Source organism: Coregonus clupeaformis, chromosome 26 (genome assembly GCF_020615455.1).
Source record: "Coregonus clupeaformis isolate EN_2021a chromosome 26, ASM2061545v1, whole genome shotgun sequence".
NCBI classification, from domain to species: Eukaryota; Metazoa; Chordata; class Actinopteri; order Salmoniformes; family Salmonidae; genus Coregonus; species Coregonus clupeaformis.
In genome coordinates this window covers 2,468,089-2,489,832 of record NC_059217.1, presented here as the reverse complement: position 1 = coordinate 2,489,832, position 21,744 = coordinate 2,468,089, and the positions used below count along the sequence as shown (strand labels likewise).

General features: G+C 44.2%; 1 protein-coding gene across 2 annotated transcripts in view; it reads left to right on the top strand.

Annotated features, from left to right (window-relative positions):
- Positions 1-21,744, top strand: part of LOC121540502 (KICSTOR complex protein SZT2-like) — a 125,682-nt gene that overhangs the window by 44,082 nt on the left and 59,856 nt on the right. For both annotated transcript variants that reach the window (XM_041849429.2, XM_041849430.2), the window contains 12 exons: positions 221-290; positions 457-642; positions 885-1,178; positions 1,370-1,796; positions 11,549-11,623; positions 11,798-11,936; positions 12,893-13,019; positions 13,378-13,498; positions 15,950-16,102; positions 16,699-16,801; positions 16,982-17,099; positions 17,444-17,531. In XM_041849429.2, coding sequence (XP_041705363.2) covers positions 221-290; positions 457-642; positions 885-1,178; positions 1,370-1,796; positions 11,549-11,623; positions 11,798-11,936; positions 12,893-13,019; positions 13,378-13,498; positions 15,950-16,102; positions 16,699-16,801; positions 16,982-17,099; positions 17,444-17,531 — 1,901 coding nt within the window. The remainder of the gene's footprint in view (positions 1-220; positions 291-456; positions 643-884; positions 1,179-1,369; positions 1,797-11,548; positions 11,624-11,797; positions 11,937-12,892; positions 13,020-13,377; positions 13,499-15,949; positions 16,103-16,698; positions 16,802-16,981; positions 17,100-17,443; positions 17,532-21,744) is intronic.

Below are 21,744 nucleotides of genomic sequence, written 5' to 3'. Positions count from 1 at the left end.
AGTAGCCTAGTTCTTTATCTGTTTGTGCTGTATAACCGTTGTCTTTTGGCTATACAGCACAAACAGATATAGAACTAGGCTAGAGGAGTAGGGGTTGACGGGTGAGTGGTCTGAAGGGTAGGGATACATTGGAGTAAGAAAGCATGTTGAGCAGGCCTTGGCTGCCTGCATGATAATTTCACGTAGCTTACAGTAGCTAATTTCTTCTTTATTTCAACAGGGTTGGAGGAGACCCTTTGGCCAAACTTCCAACTCCCCACAAACTAGCAGTGTTAGCCACCATGGATGAGGTAAGTTCAGTCTGTTTACTTTTGAACTTGATGTCGATTTTGATACTTCATATTGATATTGATTCGACTTTGAGCTAGTCGACCACTAAATAGCAGGAATTCCCCTGTCACTGAGCTACATATTTCAGGCCCATTTACTCAGCTCTCCTGTTGTCTCTCGCTGTAGATCCGTTGGCTCTTGGAGGATGAGATCGTGTCAGCGCTGCGTCTCTCCCGGGTCATCCGCTCGTCCACACTACAGAAGGTGGCGGATCACGTGTTTCGCTCAGGCGGGCGACCACGGTGCCACTGTGAGGTCGTTCCTCTGCAGTTTGTCTTCGGCCCTGAGCAGTCCCTGGAGAAGTTCAAAGAGGTAGGCAAGGGAGGGTGACCAGGAGCGGTGACAAAGGGGTGTTCTTCTTTCATAGCAAAGATGAGTTTTGATCCTTTTTTCTATGCGATCAATTAGTTTTTCACATTGTTCGGAACCTTACATGTTGCATACCCAAGTGCTACTCTGCCGATTTTGCTTTTCAATGAGGAAAATTGGAATATCAGTTTACTTCCTGAATTGAGATGGTACTGACCCTCACCCTTGAATCTTCTCCTCCACAGGAGTTCCGTAGGATGTCATTCTCAGGTTACCTTCTGAACGGAGAGCAAGACAACTTCCACTACATGTCTCTGAGTAGACTCCACCCCAAGAGGATCCAGGCTGCTAAGAGGCTGTCTGAGAGCACTGTCAACCCTGGTGAGGCGGGAGAGAACTCCATGATTGGACGGAACTCACAGCTAACCAATCACCTTCCTGATGTGGATGACAGCGCCAGGGCTCCGTCCAATCATGGCACACCAGGAAGAAGACCTGACCACGAAGCAGAGGTGGCGAGGGTGGAGACAGACAGTGAGGTTTGTCAAACCTTTTGGGTGGAGTTTCAACCTGACCAACTAGTTTATTTCCAAGCATCCTCTTTCATGGTCCTTTGAGACAGATTAAGGTCTCTTATGTTTCTGTTTTTTTCAGAATAAATGAAATTTGAATGAATTAATGAATGTATGATTAAATGAATGAATTAATTAATTATTCTATATACCTGAAGGTTCAGGGAGAAGAGAAGAAGTCTACTGTCGGGGCTGTTAGTGAATCTGTGAGTTACCCAGCCCAGGACCCCAGTGATCCCCCAGTCAAACCAACCCGGGCTGACTCAGAGGAGGGCCCTAGACCCCGCTTGAGCTCAGTTGGTGCTACCTCCACTCCCGCTGGTGACAGCACCCGGTTGAGTTCTGTTGGTGCCTCCACCAGTCGACCCCAACTGAGCTCTGTGGGCAGAGGAGGAGAGGAGATAAGACCTCGGCTGAGCTCCGTGGGCTCCAACTCCACCTCCACCGCTACAGGGGACAGCGTCCAGGCCAGTACCCTTCAGCTCCAGCCCAGCACCAGCACCGACCGCTCCTCAGAATACACCTCGCCCCCCAAGACCCCCTCCACGGTCAGCCTGGCCGAGTCGGTGCAGTCCACCACCCACAGTAAGTGTCCCTGTCTCCAGGGTAATACTATCTGTCTTGCTACTGAACACGACTCTGTGGTGTGGAATGAAAGAAACTAATGACAGACCTAATGACAGAAGCGGATGAGGCCTATTGATCATGATGACATTCTTTTTAAATGGTGGTGTTCTCATACTGTGTTTTTAATGGAACTACACTTTGGCCTTATCTATCTACCTGCAAAAGAGAGATTGCTATTTCAGGGATGTGTGTGTGTGTACAGTGCATTCGAAAGGTATTCAGATCCCTTGACTTTTTCCACATTTTGTTAACCTCTTCATCACGAGGTTCCCCATATCCGGGGTACTCCTCCCGCAATCTCAAACAATGACGTAGTACAGTTTTTAAACATGTGTGAATACCTGAATGTTATACACCACTGGAACGAGAAGTGTCTCAACTGTGAATCTAGCTAAACTGTTGTTGCCCAAATGAAATAAATACACAATGAGGAACGAAAACCTGGCTATATAGATGGGGTACCAGTACCGAATTGATGTGCAGGGGTACGAGGTAATCAGTGGCGGTCGGTGCCGTTTTTTTATGAGCATGGCCTTATTTCTATTACAGAATATTGGATGACTGTCTTTCATATTCCATTCACCCAGTTCAATGTAACAGCGATAGGTTTAGGCTACTACATGATACTCAGTTTCCCTATACCCATCATGAGGTTGCTGCAATCTAGCCTATGAAGGAAAGTTTACGATGTAGGTGCACACAGGTCGAGAGATAAACTTGAGGTGACAGACAGTGACACATTCAATACCGCCTTGACTGCATCTAACTGTTCTGGGGTGTAATCATTAGTCCAACAGTTGCAAACAAGAGTTTCTATTGGACAAATTCAGGTATGTTTATCCACGTTCCGTTTGCTTTCGTTTAAGAAACATTTTTCAACAGAATCGGCAGAATGAATACACCCTTGATCACGCATAAACACAGTTCACTTTCATAGCAGCCACGTTGTATTCCTTCTCGCATCTATGCGCTCTCCTCCTCTCACATATTCCCTTCCCTTGTTGTCTTCAATGCACAACACATCAGCTGTACTTGACCAGGCGAAAACACCGCTACACACAGCCTACATCGTTGACACCATATTAGCTAAAGTAACGTCATAGTCAACATAGCTGATAGAATTAACGTGTTCGTAAACCTGCTACAATCATGCAGTAACGTTACAGTGTACAGTCAGTAAGCAGTTAGCACTTACACTGGCGGGCCCCGGTGGCAATAAATTAGTAAAACCAAAAGCTTACCTTGACTTGGAAAAGTTCCAGTGTTGTGTTGGATAGTCATAGCCAGCTAGCTAACATGGCATCCCTCTGTATGAGCAGGGTGTTTGAGTAGGCTAAACTAGCTAGCTGCATTTGATAGCTAAGTGAAACTGAAACTGAAAAAAATTATAAAATCTCTCTTTCTCTCTTGCTTCTCCTAAATGAATTTGTTCAGAACTGTTCAACTATTGTCTTCTATCTCTGAATCAACTACTCACTACATTTTAGCACTGCAGTGCTAGCAAGTTGTAGCTTATGCTTTCAGTACTAGATTCATTCTCTGATCCTTTGATTGGGTGGACAACATGTCAGTTCATGCAGCAAGAGCTTTGATAGGTTGAGGACATCCTCCGGAAGATGTCGTAATTACTGTGTAAGTCTATGGAAGGGGGTGATAACCATGAGCCTCCTAGGTTTTGAATTGAAGTCAATGTACCCAGAGGAGGACGGAAGCTAGCTGTCCTCTGTCTACACCACAGTGCTACCCTACAGAGTGCTGTTGAGGCTACTGTGGACCTTCATTGCAAAACAGTGTGTTTAATCAATTATATGGTGACATGTGAATATATTTAGTATAGTTTTAACCAAAAAGGATAACTTTAAAAATATTTTACAATATACATTTTTTCACTGAGAAGGACGGTCCTCCCCTTACTCCTCTGAGGAGCCTCCACTAGAGGTAATTGAGGGACACTACATGACCAAAAGTATGTGGACACCTGCTTGTCGAACATCTCATTCCAAAATCATGGGCATTAATACGGAGTTGGTCCCCCTTTGCTGCTATAACAGCCTCCACTCCTCTGGGAAGGCTTTCCACTAGATGTTGGAATATTGCTGGGGGGACTTGCTTCCACTCAGCCACGAGCATTAGTGAGGTCGGGCACTGATGTTGGGCGATTAGGCCTGGCTCGCAGTCGGCGTTCCAATTCATCCCAAAGGTGTTCAATGAGGTTGAGGTCAGGGCTCTGTGCAGGCCAGTCAAGTTCTTCCACACCGATCTCAACAAACCATTTCTGTATGGACCTCGCATTGTGCACGGGGGCATTGTCATGCTGAAACAGGAAAGGTCCTTCCCCAAACTTTTGCCACAAAGTTGGAAGCACAGAATCGTCTAGAATGTCATCGTATGCTGTAGCGTTAAGATTTCCCTTCGCTGGAACTAAAGGGCCTAGCCCGAACCATGAAAAACAGACCCAGACCATTATTCCTCCTACACCAAACTTAACAGTTGGCACTATGCATTCTGCCAGGTAGCAGTCTCCTGGCATCCACCAAACCCAGACTCGTCCGTTGGCCTACCAGATGGTGAAGCGTGATTCATCACTCCAGAGAACGTGTTTCCACTGCTCCAGTGGCCAATAACGGCGAGCTTTAAACGACTCCAGCCGATGCTTGGCATTGTGCATGGTGATCTTGGGCTTGTGTGCGGCTGCTCGGCCATGGAAACCCATTTCATGAAGCTCCCAATGAAACGTTATTGTGCTTATGTTTCTTCCAGAGGCAGTTTGGAACTCTGTAGTGAGTGTTGCAACTGAAGACAGACAATTTTAACACGCTACGTGCTTCAGCACTCGGATGTCCCGTTCTGTGAGCTTGTGTGGCCTACCACTTTGCGGCTGAGCCATTGTTGCTCCTACGCGTTTCCTCTTCACAATAACAGCACTTACAGTTGACTGGGGCAGCTCATGCTGGGCAGAAATTTGATGAACTGACTTGTTGGAAAGGTGGCATCCTATGACGGTGCCACATTGAAAGTCTCTGAGCTCTTCAGTAAGGCCATTCTAGTGCCAATGTTTGTCTATGGAGATTACATGACTGTGCGCAATTTTATACACCTGTCAGCAACGGGTGTGGCTGAAATAGCCGAATCCACTAATTTGAAGGGGTGTCCACATACTTTTGTATATATAGTGTAGATACAGTGCCTTCAGAAAGTATTCACACCCCTTGACTTTTTCCAAATTTGTACAGTGGGGAGAACAAGTATTTGATACACTGCCGATTTTGCAGGTTTTCCTACTTACAAAGCATGTAGAGGTCTGTAATTTGTATCATAGGTACACTTCAACTGTGAGAGACGGAATCTAAAACAAAAATCCAGAAAATCACATTGTATGATTTTTAAGTAATTAATTTGCATTTTATTGCATGACATAAGTATTTGATCACCTACCAACCAGTAAGAATTCCGGCTCTCACAGACCTGTTAGTTTTTCTTTAAGAAGCCCTCCTGTTCTCCACTCATTACCTGTATTAACTGCACCTGTCCACACACTCAATCAAACAGACTCCAACCTCTCCACAATGGCCAAGACCAGAGAGCTGTGTAAGGACATCAGGGATAAAATTGTAGACCTGCACAAGGCTGGGATGGGCTACAGGACAATAGACAAGCAGCTTGGTGAGAAGGCAACAACTGTTGGCACAATTATTAGAAAATTGAAAAAGTTCAAGATGACGGTCAATCACCCTCGGTCTGGGGCTCCATGCAAGATCTCACCTCGTGGGGCATCAATGATCATGAGGAAGGTGAGGGATCAGCCCACGGCAGGACCTGGTCAATGACCTGAAGAGAGCTGGGACCACAGTCTCAAAGAAAACCATTAGTAACACACTACGCCGTCATGGATTAAAATCCTGCAGTGCACGCAAGGTCCCCCTGCTCAAGCCAGCGCATGTCCAGGCCCGTCTGAAGTTTGCCAATGACCATCTGGATGATCCAGAGGAGGAATGGGAGAAGGTCATGTGGTCTGATGAGACAAAAATAGAGCTTTTTGGTCTAAACTCCACTCGCCGTGTTTGGAGGAAGAAGAAGGATGAGTACAACCCCAAGAACACCATCCCAACCGTGAAGCATGGAGGTGGAAACATCATTCTTTGGGGATGCTTTTCTGCAAAGGGGACAGGACGACTGCACTGTATTGAGGGGAGGATGGATGGGGCCATTATCGCAAGATCTTGACCAACAACCTCCTTCCCTCAGTAAGAGCATTGAAGATGGGTCGTGGCTGGGTCTTCCAGCATGACAACGACCCGAAACACACAGCCAGGGCAACTAAGGAGTGGCTCCGTAAGAAGCATCTCAAGGTCCTGGAGTGGCCTAGCCAGTCTCCAGACCTGAACCCAATAGAAAATCTTTGGAGGGAGCTGAAAGTCCGTATTGCCCAGCGACAGCCCCGAAACCTGAAGGATCTGGAGAAGGTCTGTATGGAGGTGTGGGCCAAAATCCCTGCTGCAGTGTGGCAAACCTACAGGAAACGTATGATCTCTGTAATTGCAAACAAAGGTTTCTGTACCAAATATTAAGTTCTGCTTTTCTGATGTATCAAATACTTATGTCATGCAATAAAATGCAAATTAATTACTTAAAAATCATACAATGTGATTTTCTGGATTTTTGTTTTAGATTCCGTCTCTCACAGTTGAAGTGTACCTATGATAAAAATGACAGACCTCTACATGCTTTGTAAGTAGGAAAACCTGCAAAATCGGCATTGTATCAAATACTTGTTCTCCCCACTGTATATGTTACAGCATGAATCTAAAATGGATTAATTTGAGATTTTGTATCACTGGCCTACACACAATAACCTATAATGTCAAAGTGGAATGATGTTTTTAGAAACTTTTACAAATTAATAAAAAATGAAAAAATGAAATGTCTTTAGTCAATAAGTATTCAACCCCTTTGTTATGACAAGCCTAAATGAGTTCAGGTGTAACAAATTAGCTTAACAAGTCACGTAATGAGTTGCATGGACTCACTCTGTGTGCAATAATAGTGTTCAACATGATTTTGAAATTACTACCTCATCTCTGTACCCTACACATACAATTATCTGTAAGGTCCCTCTGTCGAGCGGTGCGTTTCAAACACAGATTCAACCTCAAAGACCAGGGAGGTTTTCCAATGCCTCACAAAGAAGAGCACCTATTGGTAGATGGGTAAAAATGAAAAAGCAGACATTGAATATCCCTTTGAGCATGGTGAAGTTATTAATTACACTTTGGATGGTGTATCAATACACCCAGCTACTACAAAGATGCAGGTGTCCTTCCTAACTCAGTTGCCGGAGAGGAAGGAAAGCGCTCAGGGATTTCACCATGAGGCCAATGATGACTAAAACAGTTACAGAGTTTAATGGCTGTGATAGGAGAAAACTGAGGATGGATCAACAACATTGTAGTTACTCCACAATACTAACCTAAATGACCGAGTGAAAAGGAAGCCTGTACAGAATAAAAATATTCCAAGACATGCATCCTGTTTACAATAAGGCACTAAAGTAAAACTCCACAATATTTTCAAAGAAATGTACTTCATGTCCTCAATACAAATGTTATGTTTGGGGCAAATTCAACAAAACACATCACTGAGTACAGGTGTTTTTCCTCGATCAAAAAGGGGCTTAGGTGGTGGGCGGGGCAATGAGCATTTTACAGGCACCCATCTTGGTGTTGTAGAGAAATTGTAGCATTTCTATGCCAATTCCCTGCAATTCTGCAAATGTCTCCTTGGAGCTGAGAGAAATTTTTGCAGTTTTAAAGCTAGTTTCCTGCAATTCTATGCATTTTGCCATGGATAATGCTGTGTTCTTTTGCTGAAACATAATAACAAAAAAAATACAGAAAAATCCCATCATATTTTCAAGCATGGTGGTGTCTGCATCATGTTATGGGTATGCTTGTCATTGGCAAGGACTAGGGAGTTTCTTATGATAAAAATAAATGGAATAAGCACAGGCAAACCCTAGAGGAAAACCTGCTTCAACAGACACTGGGAGACAAATTTCAGCAGGACAGTAACCTGAAACACAAGGCCAAATATAGACTGGAGTCGCCTACCAAGACAACATTGAATGTTCCTGAGTGGCCTAGTTACAGTTTTGACTTAAATCGGCTTGAATATCTACAGTGGGGAAAAAAAGTATTTAGTCAGCCACCAATTGTGCAAGTTCTCCCACTTAAAAAGATGAGAGAGGCCTGTAATTTTCATCATAGTTACACGTCAACTATGACAGACAAATTGAAAAAAAAAATCTCCAGAAAATCACATTGTAGGATTTTTTATGAATTTATTTGCAAATTATGGTGGAAAATAAGTATTTGGTCATTAACAAAAGTTTCTCAATACTTTGTTATATACCCTTTGTTGGCAATGACACAGGTCAAACGTTTTCTGTAAGTCTTCACAAGGTTTTCACACACTGTTGCTGGTATTTTGGCCCATTCCTCCATGCAGATCTCCTCTAGAGCAGTGATGTTTTGGGGCTGTCGCTGGGCAACACGGACTTTCAACTCCCTCCAAAGATTTTCTATGGGGTTGAGATCTGGAGACTGGCTAGGCCACTCCAGGAACTTGAAATGCTTCTTACGAAGCCACTCCTTCGTTGCCCGGGCAGAGTGTTTGCGATCATTGTCATGCTGAAAGACCCAGCCACGTTTCATCTTCAATGCCCTTGCTGATGGAAGGAGGTTTTCACTCAAAATTTCACGATACATGGCCCCATTCATTCTTTCCTTTACACGGATCAGTCGTCCTGGTCCCTTTGCAGAAAAACAGCCCCAAAGCATGATGTTTCCACCCCCATGCTTCACAGTAGGTATGGTGTACTTTGGATGCAACCCAGCATTCTTTGTCCTCCAAACACGACGAGTTGAGTTTTTACCAAAAAGTTCTATTTTGGTTTCATCTGACCATATGACATTCTCCCAATCCTCTTCTGGATCATCCAAATGCACTCTAGCAAACTTCAGACGGGCCTGGACATGTACTGGCTTAAGCAGGGGGACACGTCTGGCACTGCAGGATTTGAGTCCCTGGCGGCGTAGTGTGTTACTGATGGTAGGCTTTGTTACTTTGGTCCCAGCTCTCTGCAGGTCATTCACTAGGTCCCGCCGTTTGGTTCTGGGATTTTTGCTCACTGTTCTTGTGATCATTTTGACCCCACGGGGTGAGATCTTGCGTGGAGCCCCAGATCGAGGGAGATTATCAGTGGTCTTGTATGTCTTCCATTTCCTAATATTTGCTCCCACAGTTGATTTCTTCAAACCAAGCTGCTTACCTATTGCAGATTCAGTCTTCCCAGCCTGGTGCAGGTCTACAATTTTGTTTCTGGTGTCCTTTGACATCTCTTTGGTCTTGGCCATAGTGGAGTTTGGAGTGTGACTGTTTGAGGTTGTGGACAGGTGTCTTTTATACTGATAACAAGTTCAAACAGATGCCATTAATACAGGTAACGAGTGGAGGACAGAGGAGCCTCTTAAAGAAGAAGTTACAGGTCTGTGAGAGCCAGAAATCTTGCTTGTTTGTAGGTGACCAAATACTTATTTTCCACCACAATTTGCAAATAAATTCATTAAAAATCCTACAATGTGATTTTCTGGATTTTCTTTTCTCAATTTGTCTGTCATAGTTGACGTGTACCTATGATGAAAATTACAGGCCTCTCTCATCTTTTTAAGTGGGAGAACTTGCACAATTGGTGGCTGACTAAATACTTTTTTCCCCACTGTATGGCAAGACTTGAAAATGACTGTCTAGCAATGATCAACAACCAACTTAACAGAGCTTGAAGAATTGTTTTAATAATATTGTTCAATCCAGGTGTGCAAAGGTCTTATAGACTTACCCAGAGAAAGACAGCTGTAATCGCTGCCAAAGGGGATTCCAACATGTATTGACTCGGGGTTGGTAATACTTAAGTAAATGAAATATTTATGCATTTCATTTTCAATAAATGTGCAACAATTTCTAAAAACATGTTTTCACTTTGTCATTATGGGTTATTGTGTGTAGATGGGTGAGAATAAAAATAAATGTCATCCATTTTGAATTCAGGCTGTAACACAACAAAATGTGGAATAAGTCAAGGGGTACGAATACTTTCTGAAGGCACTGTATGTACATATAAGAATGTAAGTGGAATAAAGTGACAGATAATAAACAGTAGCAGTAGCTTATGTGATGAGTCAAAAGGGTTAGTGCAAAAAGGTTCAATGCAGATAGTCCGGGTATCTATTTGGTTAACTATTTAATTAACTATTTAGCAGTCTTATGGCGTGGGGTTTAAAGCTGTTCAGGGTGCCGTTGGTTCCAGACTTGGTGCGTTGGTACCGTTTGCCGTGTGGTAGCAGAGAGAACAGTCTATGACTTGGGTGGCTGGAGTCATTGGCAATTTTTAGGGCCTTCCTCTGACACCACCTGGTATAGAGGTCCTGGATGGCAGGGAGCTCGGCTACAGTGATGTATTGGGCCATACGCACTACCCTCTGTAGCACCTTGCGGTGGATGCCAAGCAGTTGCCATACCAAGCGGGGATGCAGCCAGTCAAGATGCTGTCAATGGTGCAGCTGTATAACTTTTTGAGGATCTGAGGACCCATGCCATACATTCTAAGCCTCCTGAGGGGGCTCTTCATGAATGTGATGGTGTGTGTGGACCATAATAGATCCTTAGTGGTGTGGACACCGAGGAACTTGAAGCTCTCGAACCGCTACACTACAGCCCCGTCAATGTGAATGGGGGCGTGCTCGGCCCTCCGTTTCCTGTAGTCCACGATCAGCTCCTTTGTCTTGCTGACGTTGAGGGAGAGCTTGTTGTCCTCACACCACACTGCCAGGTCTCTGACCCTCCTACCAATAGGCTGTCTCATCGTCGTCGGTATCAGGCCTACCACCGTTGTGTCGTCTGCAAAACGTATGATGGTGTAAGAGTCGTGTGCGAACAGGGAGTACAGGAGGGGACTAAGCACACACCTCTGAGGGGCCCCCATGTTGAGGGACAGCGTGGCGGATGTGTTGTTGTCTACCCTTGTGTGTGGAGTGTCTCTTGCAAGGCTAGCTGTGTGTAACAGATACTGACAAACCATTGAGGAGTGAGTGAGTGTTGTGTGAGTGAGTGAATCATCGGCAGCACTAGCAGCACAAGTCTCTTGGCTTAGCTTGCAGCTTTACTGAGTGTCCACCTCCAGGCTGTTTTCTCCCTCTCTTCCCCAAATCAACAGGGAGCAGCACACAGCTCAGCTCAGAGCTGACAGACAGACAGAATAATACATGTGATGATCCCCCCCTACTCTCTTCTGTCTGGGGTACTTGTTCCAACACTGATTTGGGGAGACTCATAGGCCCTGCCAGGATAGGGGGAGAAGGGAGGAGGAGAAAGCCCTGAGGGTCTTAGTCATGTCTCGGAGAGTCTAAGATAGCGGGCATCTGGAGATTGGTCAGTGCTAGAGAGGGAGTTGTTTAGATTGGTCCTGGGTTGTGTTCAGTAGGCACAAACCTGAATAATTCTCCATGAAACAGTTTGGTACTATCTGTACATTCAAAAATATATGTATTTTTTTTTTCATTTTACGTGTGTCCTAATGAACATGCCCCTGGGCTGTGCTGCCTCAGGTGAATGTGTTGTGGTGTAAAACTATAGAACTAATCTCTTTCTTTCCTCAGGCAGTGGGAAGCTGAGGCCCAGTCGAGTCCAGAGTGTGGTCTCCAGTCAAGGCAGCCTGGACTCTGACATGCTGGGTAAGAGATGGACATTATAGTGATGATGAAGAAGATGATGATTATCACGATGATGATGATGTTGGTGATGACGATAATGATGATGATGATAACGATGGTGGTGACGCTCATGATGATAATAATGATGACGATACTAATGCTAATGATAACTGATCTCTACCTGTATATTTTCAGGTTATGATGGTGGCAGCAGTGACTCTGAGTGTGAGAGCCCCACTGTGGATGAGCAGGAGTCCCAGTCCCCTCTGATGCCTGACTTCTGGCTCATCGTTAAGATCCACCAGGACAGAGTGGAGGTGTACTCCCAGTCTAGGTGAGGGAGGGGCTTAGGGAGGACACTTATCCAGCTCATAACTGGTTCTCATCTTAGATGACATGATTTTTCCATAATGTTTACATTATTTAGCTTCTGAGAACCCTTTGGAAATATATTTCATAAATACAATATTATTCTTACTAACCACGTTTCCATCCACAGTTTTAATGCGAGTAAAGCCATACCGTATAAAAAAATAAATCACAACAGTATGGAAGGAAACAGGAAGTGTCGGTACAATTTCAGAAATCTCAACAGACAATATGTTCGTTTGACATGGTGGGATCCTTTTGTGTCGGTAAAATAAATTATGCGACAAAGTGCGGCGGAAACGATTTCTTGCGCAATTGTTGATAGAATAACCATCATGTCAAAGTCAATTTGCAGTCACATGTTACTGCTATGTTGTGTGGTCCTCCTACTATGACTTGAAAAGCACGCACAGTTTATTAGGCTACAGAGGAAATAAGGTATGATGAACTTCACAGGGGGGTGAAAGTGCACAGTGATGAGCTTGATGCTCCTTTCCAATACATATTGAAGGTCTTAATTTGTATGCTAGTGACATGATGATCAGTGCTTAGCTGCCAATTAACAAATAAGAATGATCTTGCTCTTATCCATCTCATCATATAACCTAACCTGTCCAATTTATGAGCAAACTGTTGTCTAGAGAGCATTTATCGCATCGGTTTGTGTGACAAAATCATCGAGAGAGTTGAAAATGTAATGGAAACACAGTGAACTTATGTTTTATATTCGGCACATGAGGACTTTAGCGCAAACGTGTTTTTTATGTACGCTACCTCATCACGCATCTTGCACAATTTTTGATGCAGATAATATTCGCATGGAAATCTGTCGCACATTGGATGGAAACCTAGCTACCGAGATCATCTATTTTGCAAGGGAGACCTGTAAGATGTAAATCCATCATGGCGTATTGTGTGCAGGAGCTTCAATGAAGCTAAGGAGGGCAGAGTAGAGGAGGAGGAGGAAGAAGAGGAGGTTCCAGAGTACTTACGGCTGCATCAGATGGTGGTGAGGAAGATTGGGGAGATCTGCCGGATAGTCAATCAGGTAGGCTACACTCCTTTATGTGACTGTGATCCTCTGTTTGTTTGACCTTAATAAAAACGTTTCAGTTAAAAAATTGTTCGCAAAAGGTAGGTTACGCTCTCACCCAGGAAGACACGTCTGCCACTTTATTGCTTTAATAGCAACATTAAAGTGCAGTCCTAGCCCTTAACCCTCCCTCCCTCTGTCTGGTTGGTGCTGTTCAACCTCTAAGGCAACATTCAAATGTCCACAGTAGCATACCTCTTATAACTAACCAACATATTACACTCGCATTCTAAGTAGTGTGCTAGTGTGGATATTGGAATAGGCGCTAACTCTCTCCTCTCTTCTGTCTCTCCTCTCCTTTGTCTCTCCACAGCGTCTGCTACTCCAGGACCTACATGACAGCCATGTGTGTAACTCGCTCCTGGTGGCAGAGAGTGAAGAGGACATCTGGAAGAACGAGTCCCTGTACAGACAGAGACTGGCCAACTCTGACGGTCAGTTAGTCAGCGATGCTCACAAACACACACTAATACAAACAGACATGATTCATGCTTTGATGTACAGTGAGGGAAAAAAGTATTTGATCCCCTGCTGATTTTGTACGTTTGCCCACTGACAAAGAAATGATCAATCTATAATTTTAATGGTAGGTTTATTTGAACAGTGAGAGACAGAATAACAACAAAAAAATCCAGAAAAATGTTATAAATTGATTTGCATTTTAATGAGGGAAAGAAGTATTTGACCCCTCTGCAAAACATGACTTAGTACTTAGTGGAAAAACCCTTGTTGGCAATCACAGAGGTCAGACGTTTCTTGTAGTTGGCCACCAGGTTTGCACACATCTCAGGAGGGATATTGTCCCACTCCTCTTTGCAGATCTTTTCCAAGTCATTAAGGTTTCGAGGCTGACGTTTGGCAACTCGAACCTTCAGCTCCCTCCACAGATTTTCTATGGGATTATGGTCTGGAGACTGGCTAGGCCACTCCAGGACCTTAATGTGCTTCTTCTTGAGCCACTCCTTTGTTGCCTTGGCCGTGTGTTTTGTGTCATTGTCATGCTGGAATACCCATCCACGACCCATTTTCAATGCCCTGGCTGAGGGAAGGAGGTCCTCACCCAATATTTGACGGTACATGGCCCCGTCCATCGTCCCTTTGATGCGGTGAAGTTGTCCCGTCCCCTTAGCAGAAAAACACCCCCAAAGCATAATGTTTCCACCTCCATGTTTGATGGTGGGGATGGTGTTCTTGGGGTCATATGCAGCATTCCTCCTCCTCCAAACACGGCGAGTTGAGTTGATGCCAAAGAGCTCCATTTTGGTCTCATCTGACCACAACACTTTCACCCAGTTCTCCTCTGAATCATTCAGATGTTCATTGGCAAACTTCAGACGGGCATGTATATGTGCTTTCTTGAGCAGGGGGACCTTGCGGGCGCTGCAGGATTTCAGTCCTTCACGGCGTAGTGTGTTACCAATTGTTTTCTTGGTGACTATGGTCCCAGCTGCCTTGAGATCATTGACAAGATCCTCCCGTGTAGTTCTGGGCTGATTCCTCACCGTTCTCATGATCATTGCAACTCCACGAGGTGAGATCTTGCATGTAGCCCCAGGCCGAGGGAGATTGACAGGTCTTTTGTTTTTCTTCCATTTGCGAATAATTGCACCGTTGTCACCTTCTCACCAAGCTGCTTGGCGATGGTCTTGTAGCCCATTCCAGCCTTGTGTAGGTCTACAATCTTGTCCCTGACATCCTTGGAGAGCTCTTTGGTCTTGGCCATGGTGGAGAGTTTGGAATCTGATTGATTGATTGCTTCTGTGGACAGGTGTCTTTTATACAGGTAACAAGCTGAGATTAGGAGCGCTCCCTTTAAGAGTGTGCTCCTAATCTCAGCTCATTACCTGTATAAAAGACACCTGGGAGCCAGAAATCTTTCTGATTGAGAGGGGGTCAAATACTTATTTCCCTCATTGAAATGCAAATCCATTTATAACATTTCTGACATGCGTTTTTCTGGATTTCTTTGTTGTTATTCTGTCTCTCACTGTTCAAATAAACCTACCATTTAAATTATAGATTGATCATTTCTTTGTCAGTGGGCAAACGTACAAAATCAGCAGGGGATCAAATACTTTTTTTCCTCACTGTAGACTCTCTCAACAACTTTCTAAACCTGCTTACACATGTACATAAACACATGAACTAAATATCCAAAAACAGTTTTGGGGTGTCGAGTACAGCCAAGGTAAAATGATGTACAGTCGTAGTTTCAGTGGAACGTCCCTATTCTAGTACCTAAGGCTAATCAATACACAAGTATCATAAACTTCTCTCTTGGTGGCACCAGGTTTGTTGTTGTACAGTACACAAGTTAATAATGCATTGCACTTCCTTGGCCCCACAAGCTCCCAACTGTCATAGTGATAATAGAGCACAATCAATACAGGGCCAAGGAGAAGGAAACACAAACACACTCTCTCTAATGTATTCAAGGTTACAGGTAGGAGCATCAGTGACAGGCCAGTGACGTATGCTCGGAGACGGGAGCGGTGTGAAACGCTCATTAGATTCACTTTATATTTTATGGCAGCTGTTAAGCCAGAATTACCAGCTTTTATTTTCTAATATCGCTGATTTGTTCCGCTCCAGTATGTGTAAATGAATTGGATCCTGTACAGGGGATAGGCATCAGAGAGAAGGCTTGTTGTTTGCGACTGCAGGGCAGTAACATAATATTAGTGTGGAAAGGAAGGGGCTCCCTTGTGTTTCTTTTCCTGGCTGGCGTCATGCTGAAATGCGTCCCCCCCCTCTCTCCTCTCAGCAATTGTTTTTATTTTTATTTATTTTTTATCTTCTCTCTGTTTCACCCTCCCCCCTCTCTCTCTCTCTCTCTCTCTCTTTCACCCACGTCTCTCTCCCCTCTCCTCTCCACCAACCAACAGATTACAATGCAGAGGAGAGCTACCAGCCACGGGACTACCTAGCGGCCACAATGCAGTTCATCCCGGGTCACTTTGCCTGTGAGGTGGTGTGGAGCACCGTCATCCACATCCACCCTCGCCTCAAGATGGGGCCTAACATGGGGGTGTCCAGGGGTGAGTCAGTGACACTCGCAAAATACAGAACAAGAATGTGTTTGGTCATGCAGAACAACAAAGACCACCCACAGAGTAGGACTTCATGTCTTCATGACCATTAACAATAACCCCTTGATCCTGAAATGTACTTTGAATATGCCAAATGAATATACATAGGAAAATGTGGCCTCCCGAGTGGCGCAGTGGTCTAAGTCACTGCATCGCAGTGCTAGCTGTGCCACTAGAGATCCTGGTTCGAATCCAGGCTCTGTTGTAGCCGGCCGCGACCGGGAGAACCATTGGGCGGCGCACAATTGGCCCAGCGTCGTCCAGGGCAGGGCGTTTGCAACACCAGGTTTGTGGGTTCGATTCCCACGGGGGGCCAGTATGAAAAATATATTAAAATTTTGTATGCACTCACTAACTGTAAGTCGCTCTGGATAAGAGCGTCTGCTAAATGACTAAAATGTAAATGTAAAATGAATAGGACTTCCTTTATTTAAAATACATTTTAATATGATGGATTCATCACAATCAGTGTCAGTATTATTGAGATGATTTGCTCAGTATCTTTATTTGTGTGGAAAGACTGTCTTCTCCTCTCCATATCCCAGCTATCCAGGCTCTGCGGTCAGTGCTCAACGCCATGTGTGTGGTCAACAGGAAGAGCATGTTTGTCTATCAGGAGCGCACCACTAAATCAGTCTTCTACCTAAGGTTAGCCCTGGTGCCCCCCTCGTTCTTACTCCGCTGCCTCCCCTCTCGTTGTAGAACAGTCCCACCTCTTCATAGGCTCTCCTGCATCCAACCCTGCACCCAAATACTTTTGTTGAAGGAATTGAATTGAGCAGGCCAACTCTTGCTTGTAAATATTCCCATGATCTCTGTTCTTCCCAGACTTTCCGAGACGTCCCAAACAGGGAAATACTCTGACCAGGATGGCAACCTGCACCCCATGTCTCGCTGCGTCGGCCTCGCCCAGAGCCAGGAGCCGCTCTACTCTGAGGACCTCACGGTAAAGTAGCACACTTTCTTATAATAACAGCAAGCAACTTTGGTCCCGAAGAACCATTAGGGCTCTATTCTGGTCATGTCATAGTAAACTCATACCACACTCATAGTGGATTTCTCTATAAAGAGCAGGCAGCTTTGGCCCTGAGAAACCATTAGGGCTCTGAGATGGTGTCACCACTAGATGATTTATCTGCTGTTCCCAGAACTGTGGTATCCTGCTCTTGGGTTAGAGGGGATTATGCAATGGCACTGTCAAATCTCTACAGTGGTCTGACGTGTGTGTGTGTGTGTCTGCATGTTTGTCTTTGTATGTTGTGTGTGTCTGTGTTTTACTCCTATCCCCAGGGCTCCCGGTCATCTCTGGAAGGTGCTCGGCCAGTGGGACAGGTGGACAAACACATCTTGTTGCTGGTGCATGGAGTGGGAAGTGCTGGTAAGACAGTGGTTTGGAGAGCAAGGGGAAGAAAGGGGCTCAGGGGGCTAGAGGACAATTCTAGGAAAGAGTGTGATTGACAGTGCTATTGGTAACAGAGAATCCTGCAGTGTATGGATTGTGAGAAGAGTTAGCCTAATGAGAGATTGACTGCATATGTAAAGGGCTGATGCGGGAGTAAGGAGTAAAACACGACCTGTTTGTCTCCTCTGAGTGCATTTCCTCGCTGAGTTAAATGTGCCCCCGCATACTGTCCTCCTGGCAAACTTAAGAGTGACTCATGAAACTGCGGATTCATTCTGGGTGGCAAATAGTGTGAACATTCTGTAGTTTGTGCTGCAGTACCTCTAATGACCTGCTAGATGGCACTGTTGTTCTGGCTCCATCTAGCTCTTCCCAGGCTTCTTACACGTCAGCTCTTTTCCTCTCAAAGTTCTTCTGAGCTTCAACAAGATGGACATATTAAATTTGTACGTGTTTTTTTAAATCTCCCCCACAACTGTTCATACAGCTCAACGTCTTTATTGATGAATTCCTTTGTTTACAGAGAGTTTACATTTTCTTGAAGTGTGTGTATGTGTTTCAATGAAGCGTTTGTTTCTAAGGCTCCAGACCAGGGGCCTCATTTATAAACGTTGCATACGCACATATGTGCGCATCAGTTTTCACGCAAAAGTTGGCATTTATAAAAACTGAGCTAGACTTGAGAATGTGCTTATCCTCCTGCAAACTTTAGCCCATGCGTACGCAAAGTTTCTAGTGGTTGAAGTATTGCATTGCAACAAGACAAAAGTAGCCTAGTAACCTTGTGCAAATGTCTTACTTGTCTTGGATGGTTTGAGCTGTCTGGCTGGTGTTGGTGAGCAAGGAAAGGCAGGAAGCAGAAGATCTACTGCATGGTTAATATTTTAAGGCTCTTGGAACAGGCATTTACAAAATATACAAATCATGCAACAAGATGCTTGACCAGGCTCAGAGTAAATAATAAACAGATTTTTTCAAAACGAGTCAAATGAATATAAAGACTAAAGAGCAGTCTGACTAGCCCCTAGGGCTGAAAACAACCCTAGCTAACCCCTGCCAAGCCAGGCGGTCATCTTCAACTAACATAAAGCTCTACACCTGAGCACCCTGGCAGAGACCAGGTGACAGGAAACAGGAAGCACTTGTCTTTGAATACACTTTGTCCAACTAAGGCAATAAACACTTAGCAAAGTAAACAACTCTACAATAACAGTTTAGATACTATAACCTGTACGATACAGAAATATATAGAATACTTTTAAAGAGCTGGACTAGAGCAGAAACTCTTTCCCCCCCAATTAGTAACATAGTGTCCCTTAATTAATGAGCAGACCTGCGCGCATGGTGACCAACCCCCTCCACATGCTACAAGACCGACCTCACACAAACCTTTGTAAGTACTGCTTTAGACTGGCAAATAGTACTGCTTTAGACTAGCAACATAACTAACAAACTTTGTGATTTACTTCTCATGTCTTCTGTAATTTATATTTAATGTTTAGAAATGATTTATAATAGATCAAACACAGGTAACATAATCAACCAAAAATGTATATTGGGTGAGGTGACCAAGCAGTTATATCACCATGTATACTGTGAAATTGGACTAGTGAGGAAGCACTGAGTTAGCTTTCTCACAAGGAATGTATGATGACTTATTCATAAAAAAAAAAAAAACAGATAGCTAAATGTCAAGATGCAATCATTGGCTGTTAGTGAGAAGAGCAAAAATCAATTAATTTGATATTTGCATTGTAAAATATTTAGAAATCTATTTCCGATTATTTATTTATATCCATGATCATTGCAAATTAAATTCCTGCCTGATGGTTTCATTCTCGCAAAATAGCTTATAGGCCTACAACAATTTAGGATAGGCTACCATTCGTCCCATCTTTAATTTAATTGGACCCACTTCACAGTAGTAAATACTGTAGAAAAGCTACCGGTATTTTGCCCTATGCGATCTGATCCGAAGCACAGTTTAACGGTAGAACAGACGGTTCACCTTTTCCATTAACGTTTGTAGGCTACGTCTGAATACTGTACTGTCAGATTTCTCGAGTAGCCTAGACAATATTTAATTTATAAGCATAATGCATACACTATATACACAGAAGTATGTGGACACCCCTTCAAATTTGTGGATTTGTTCTATTTCAGCCAAACCCATTGCTGACAGGTGTATAAAATCGAGCACACAGCCATGCAATTTCCATAGACAAACACTGGCAGTAGAATGGCCTTACTGAAGAGCTCAGTGACTTTCAACGTGGCACCATCATAGGATGACACCTTTCCAATCACTGTTTGTCAAATTTCTGCCCTGCTAGAGCTGCTCCGGTCAACTGTAAGTGCTGTTATTGTGAAGTGGAAACATCTAGGATCAACAAAGGGAAAGGAAAGGGGGATACCTAGTCAGTTGTACAACTGAATGCATTCAACTGAAATGTGTCTTCAGCGCCCGGGGAACAGTGGGTTAACTGCCTTGCTCAGGGGCAGAACGCCAGATTTTTACCTTGTCAGCCCTGGGATTCGATAGCCCAACAGCTCAGCCGCGAAGTGGTAGGCCACACAGGCTCACAGAACGGGACCGCCGAGTGCTGAAGCGCGTAGTGCGTAAAGATCATCTGTCCTCGGTTGCAACAATCACTACTGAGTTCCAAACTGCCTCTGGAAGCAACATCAGGCCAAGAACTGTTCGTCGGGAGCTTCATGAAATGGGTTTCCATGGCCGAGCAGCTGCACACAAGCCTAATATCACCATGTGCAATGCCAAGCGTTGGCTGGAGTGGTGCAACACTCACCACCATTGGAATCTGGAGCGGTGGAAACGCATTCTCTGGAGTGATGAATAACACTTCACCATCTGACAGTCCAACGAACAAATCTGGGTTTGGCTGATGCCTGGAGAACGCTACTTATCCCCAATGCATAGTGCCAACTGTAAAGTTTGGTGGCGGAGGAATAATGGTCTGGGGCATCAAACACCTTAGGGATGAACACCTTAGGGATGAATTGGAAAGCCGACTGCAAGCCTGGCCTAATCGCCCAACATCAGTGCCCAACCTCACTAATGCTCTTGTGGCTGAATGGAAGCAAGTCCCCACAGGAATGTTCCAACATCTAGCGGAAAGCCTTCCCAGAAGAGTGGAGGCCATTATAGCAACAACGGGGGAACCAACTCCATATTAATGCCCATAATTTTGGAATGAGATGTTCGACAAGCAGGTGTCCACATACTTTTGGTCATGTGGTGTATATCATAACCATTCCACCTTTTCTGCCCATGATGAGTTCATATTCCCAAAGTAGCCATACAACAAATTACCATGCATTTTACATTTAGGTTTTAGTCATTGAGCAGACGCTCTTATCCAGAGCGATTTACAGTTAGTGCATTCATCTTAAGATAGCTAGGTGGGACAACCACATATCACAGGGATAAAAAGTACATTTTCAGATGTTTTCGGAAGATGGGCAGGGACTCTGCTGTCCTAGCTTCAGAGGGAAGCTGGTTCCACCATTGGGATGCCAGGACAGAGAACTTGGACTTAGCTGAGCGGGAGCTGCTCTCCCATAGGGGTGGGAGGGCCAAGAGACGATGCACATCTCTCATTTAATTGGGCCTATTAGACTTATAATTTCAAGTTTTTGCTCTATGCATCCGAAAGGGAGCGCGGTTTATAACATACAGTATAATTTAACAGGTGAACAGACAGTTGATCTTTTGCATTGAAGTGTGTAGACTACCACTGTAAGTAGGCCTACTGTAGGTATAATTTTTTTTCAGAGTAGACAATGTTCAATTGAAACGATCTGTTTACAGGTCCACAACAATTTGCAATTGTTTGTGTTTCAGAAATGGTTAGATAAAGCAAATGTCACTGCCCAAAATGTTTTACGTTCTGCCAACACCTCCAAAGACATTTGATCAAGTTTGCCATTGATATTTCCTTTAGATACTGTCTTGGCCTAATTCCAATACTTCCAAAGTATACAGTAAATAAGGGCGTTATTGTCACCATAAAAGGTACATGATGGGCATTATTCAGGCTGAGTTTTAATGCTCGTTCACGCACGTGCAGTTTTACGACATGTCTGACTTCTAACGGGAAACGCCAAGTGTATCAATCTCAATATTTTTGTGCGTGCACAGTCTTTTTAGAAATAGTGCACGCAGGTATTT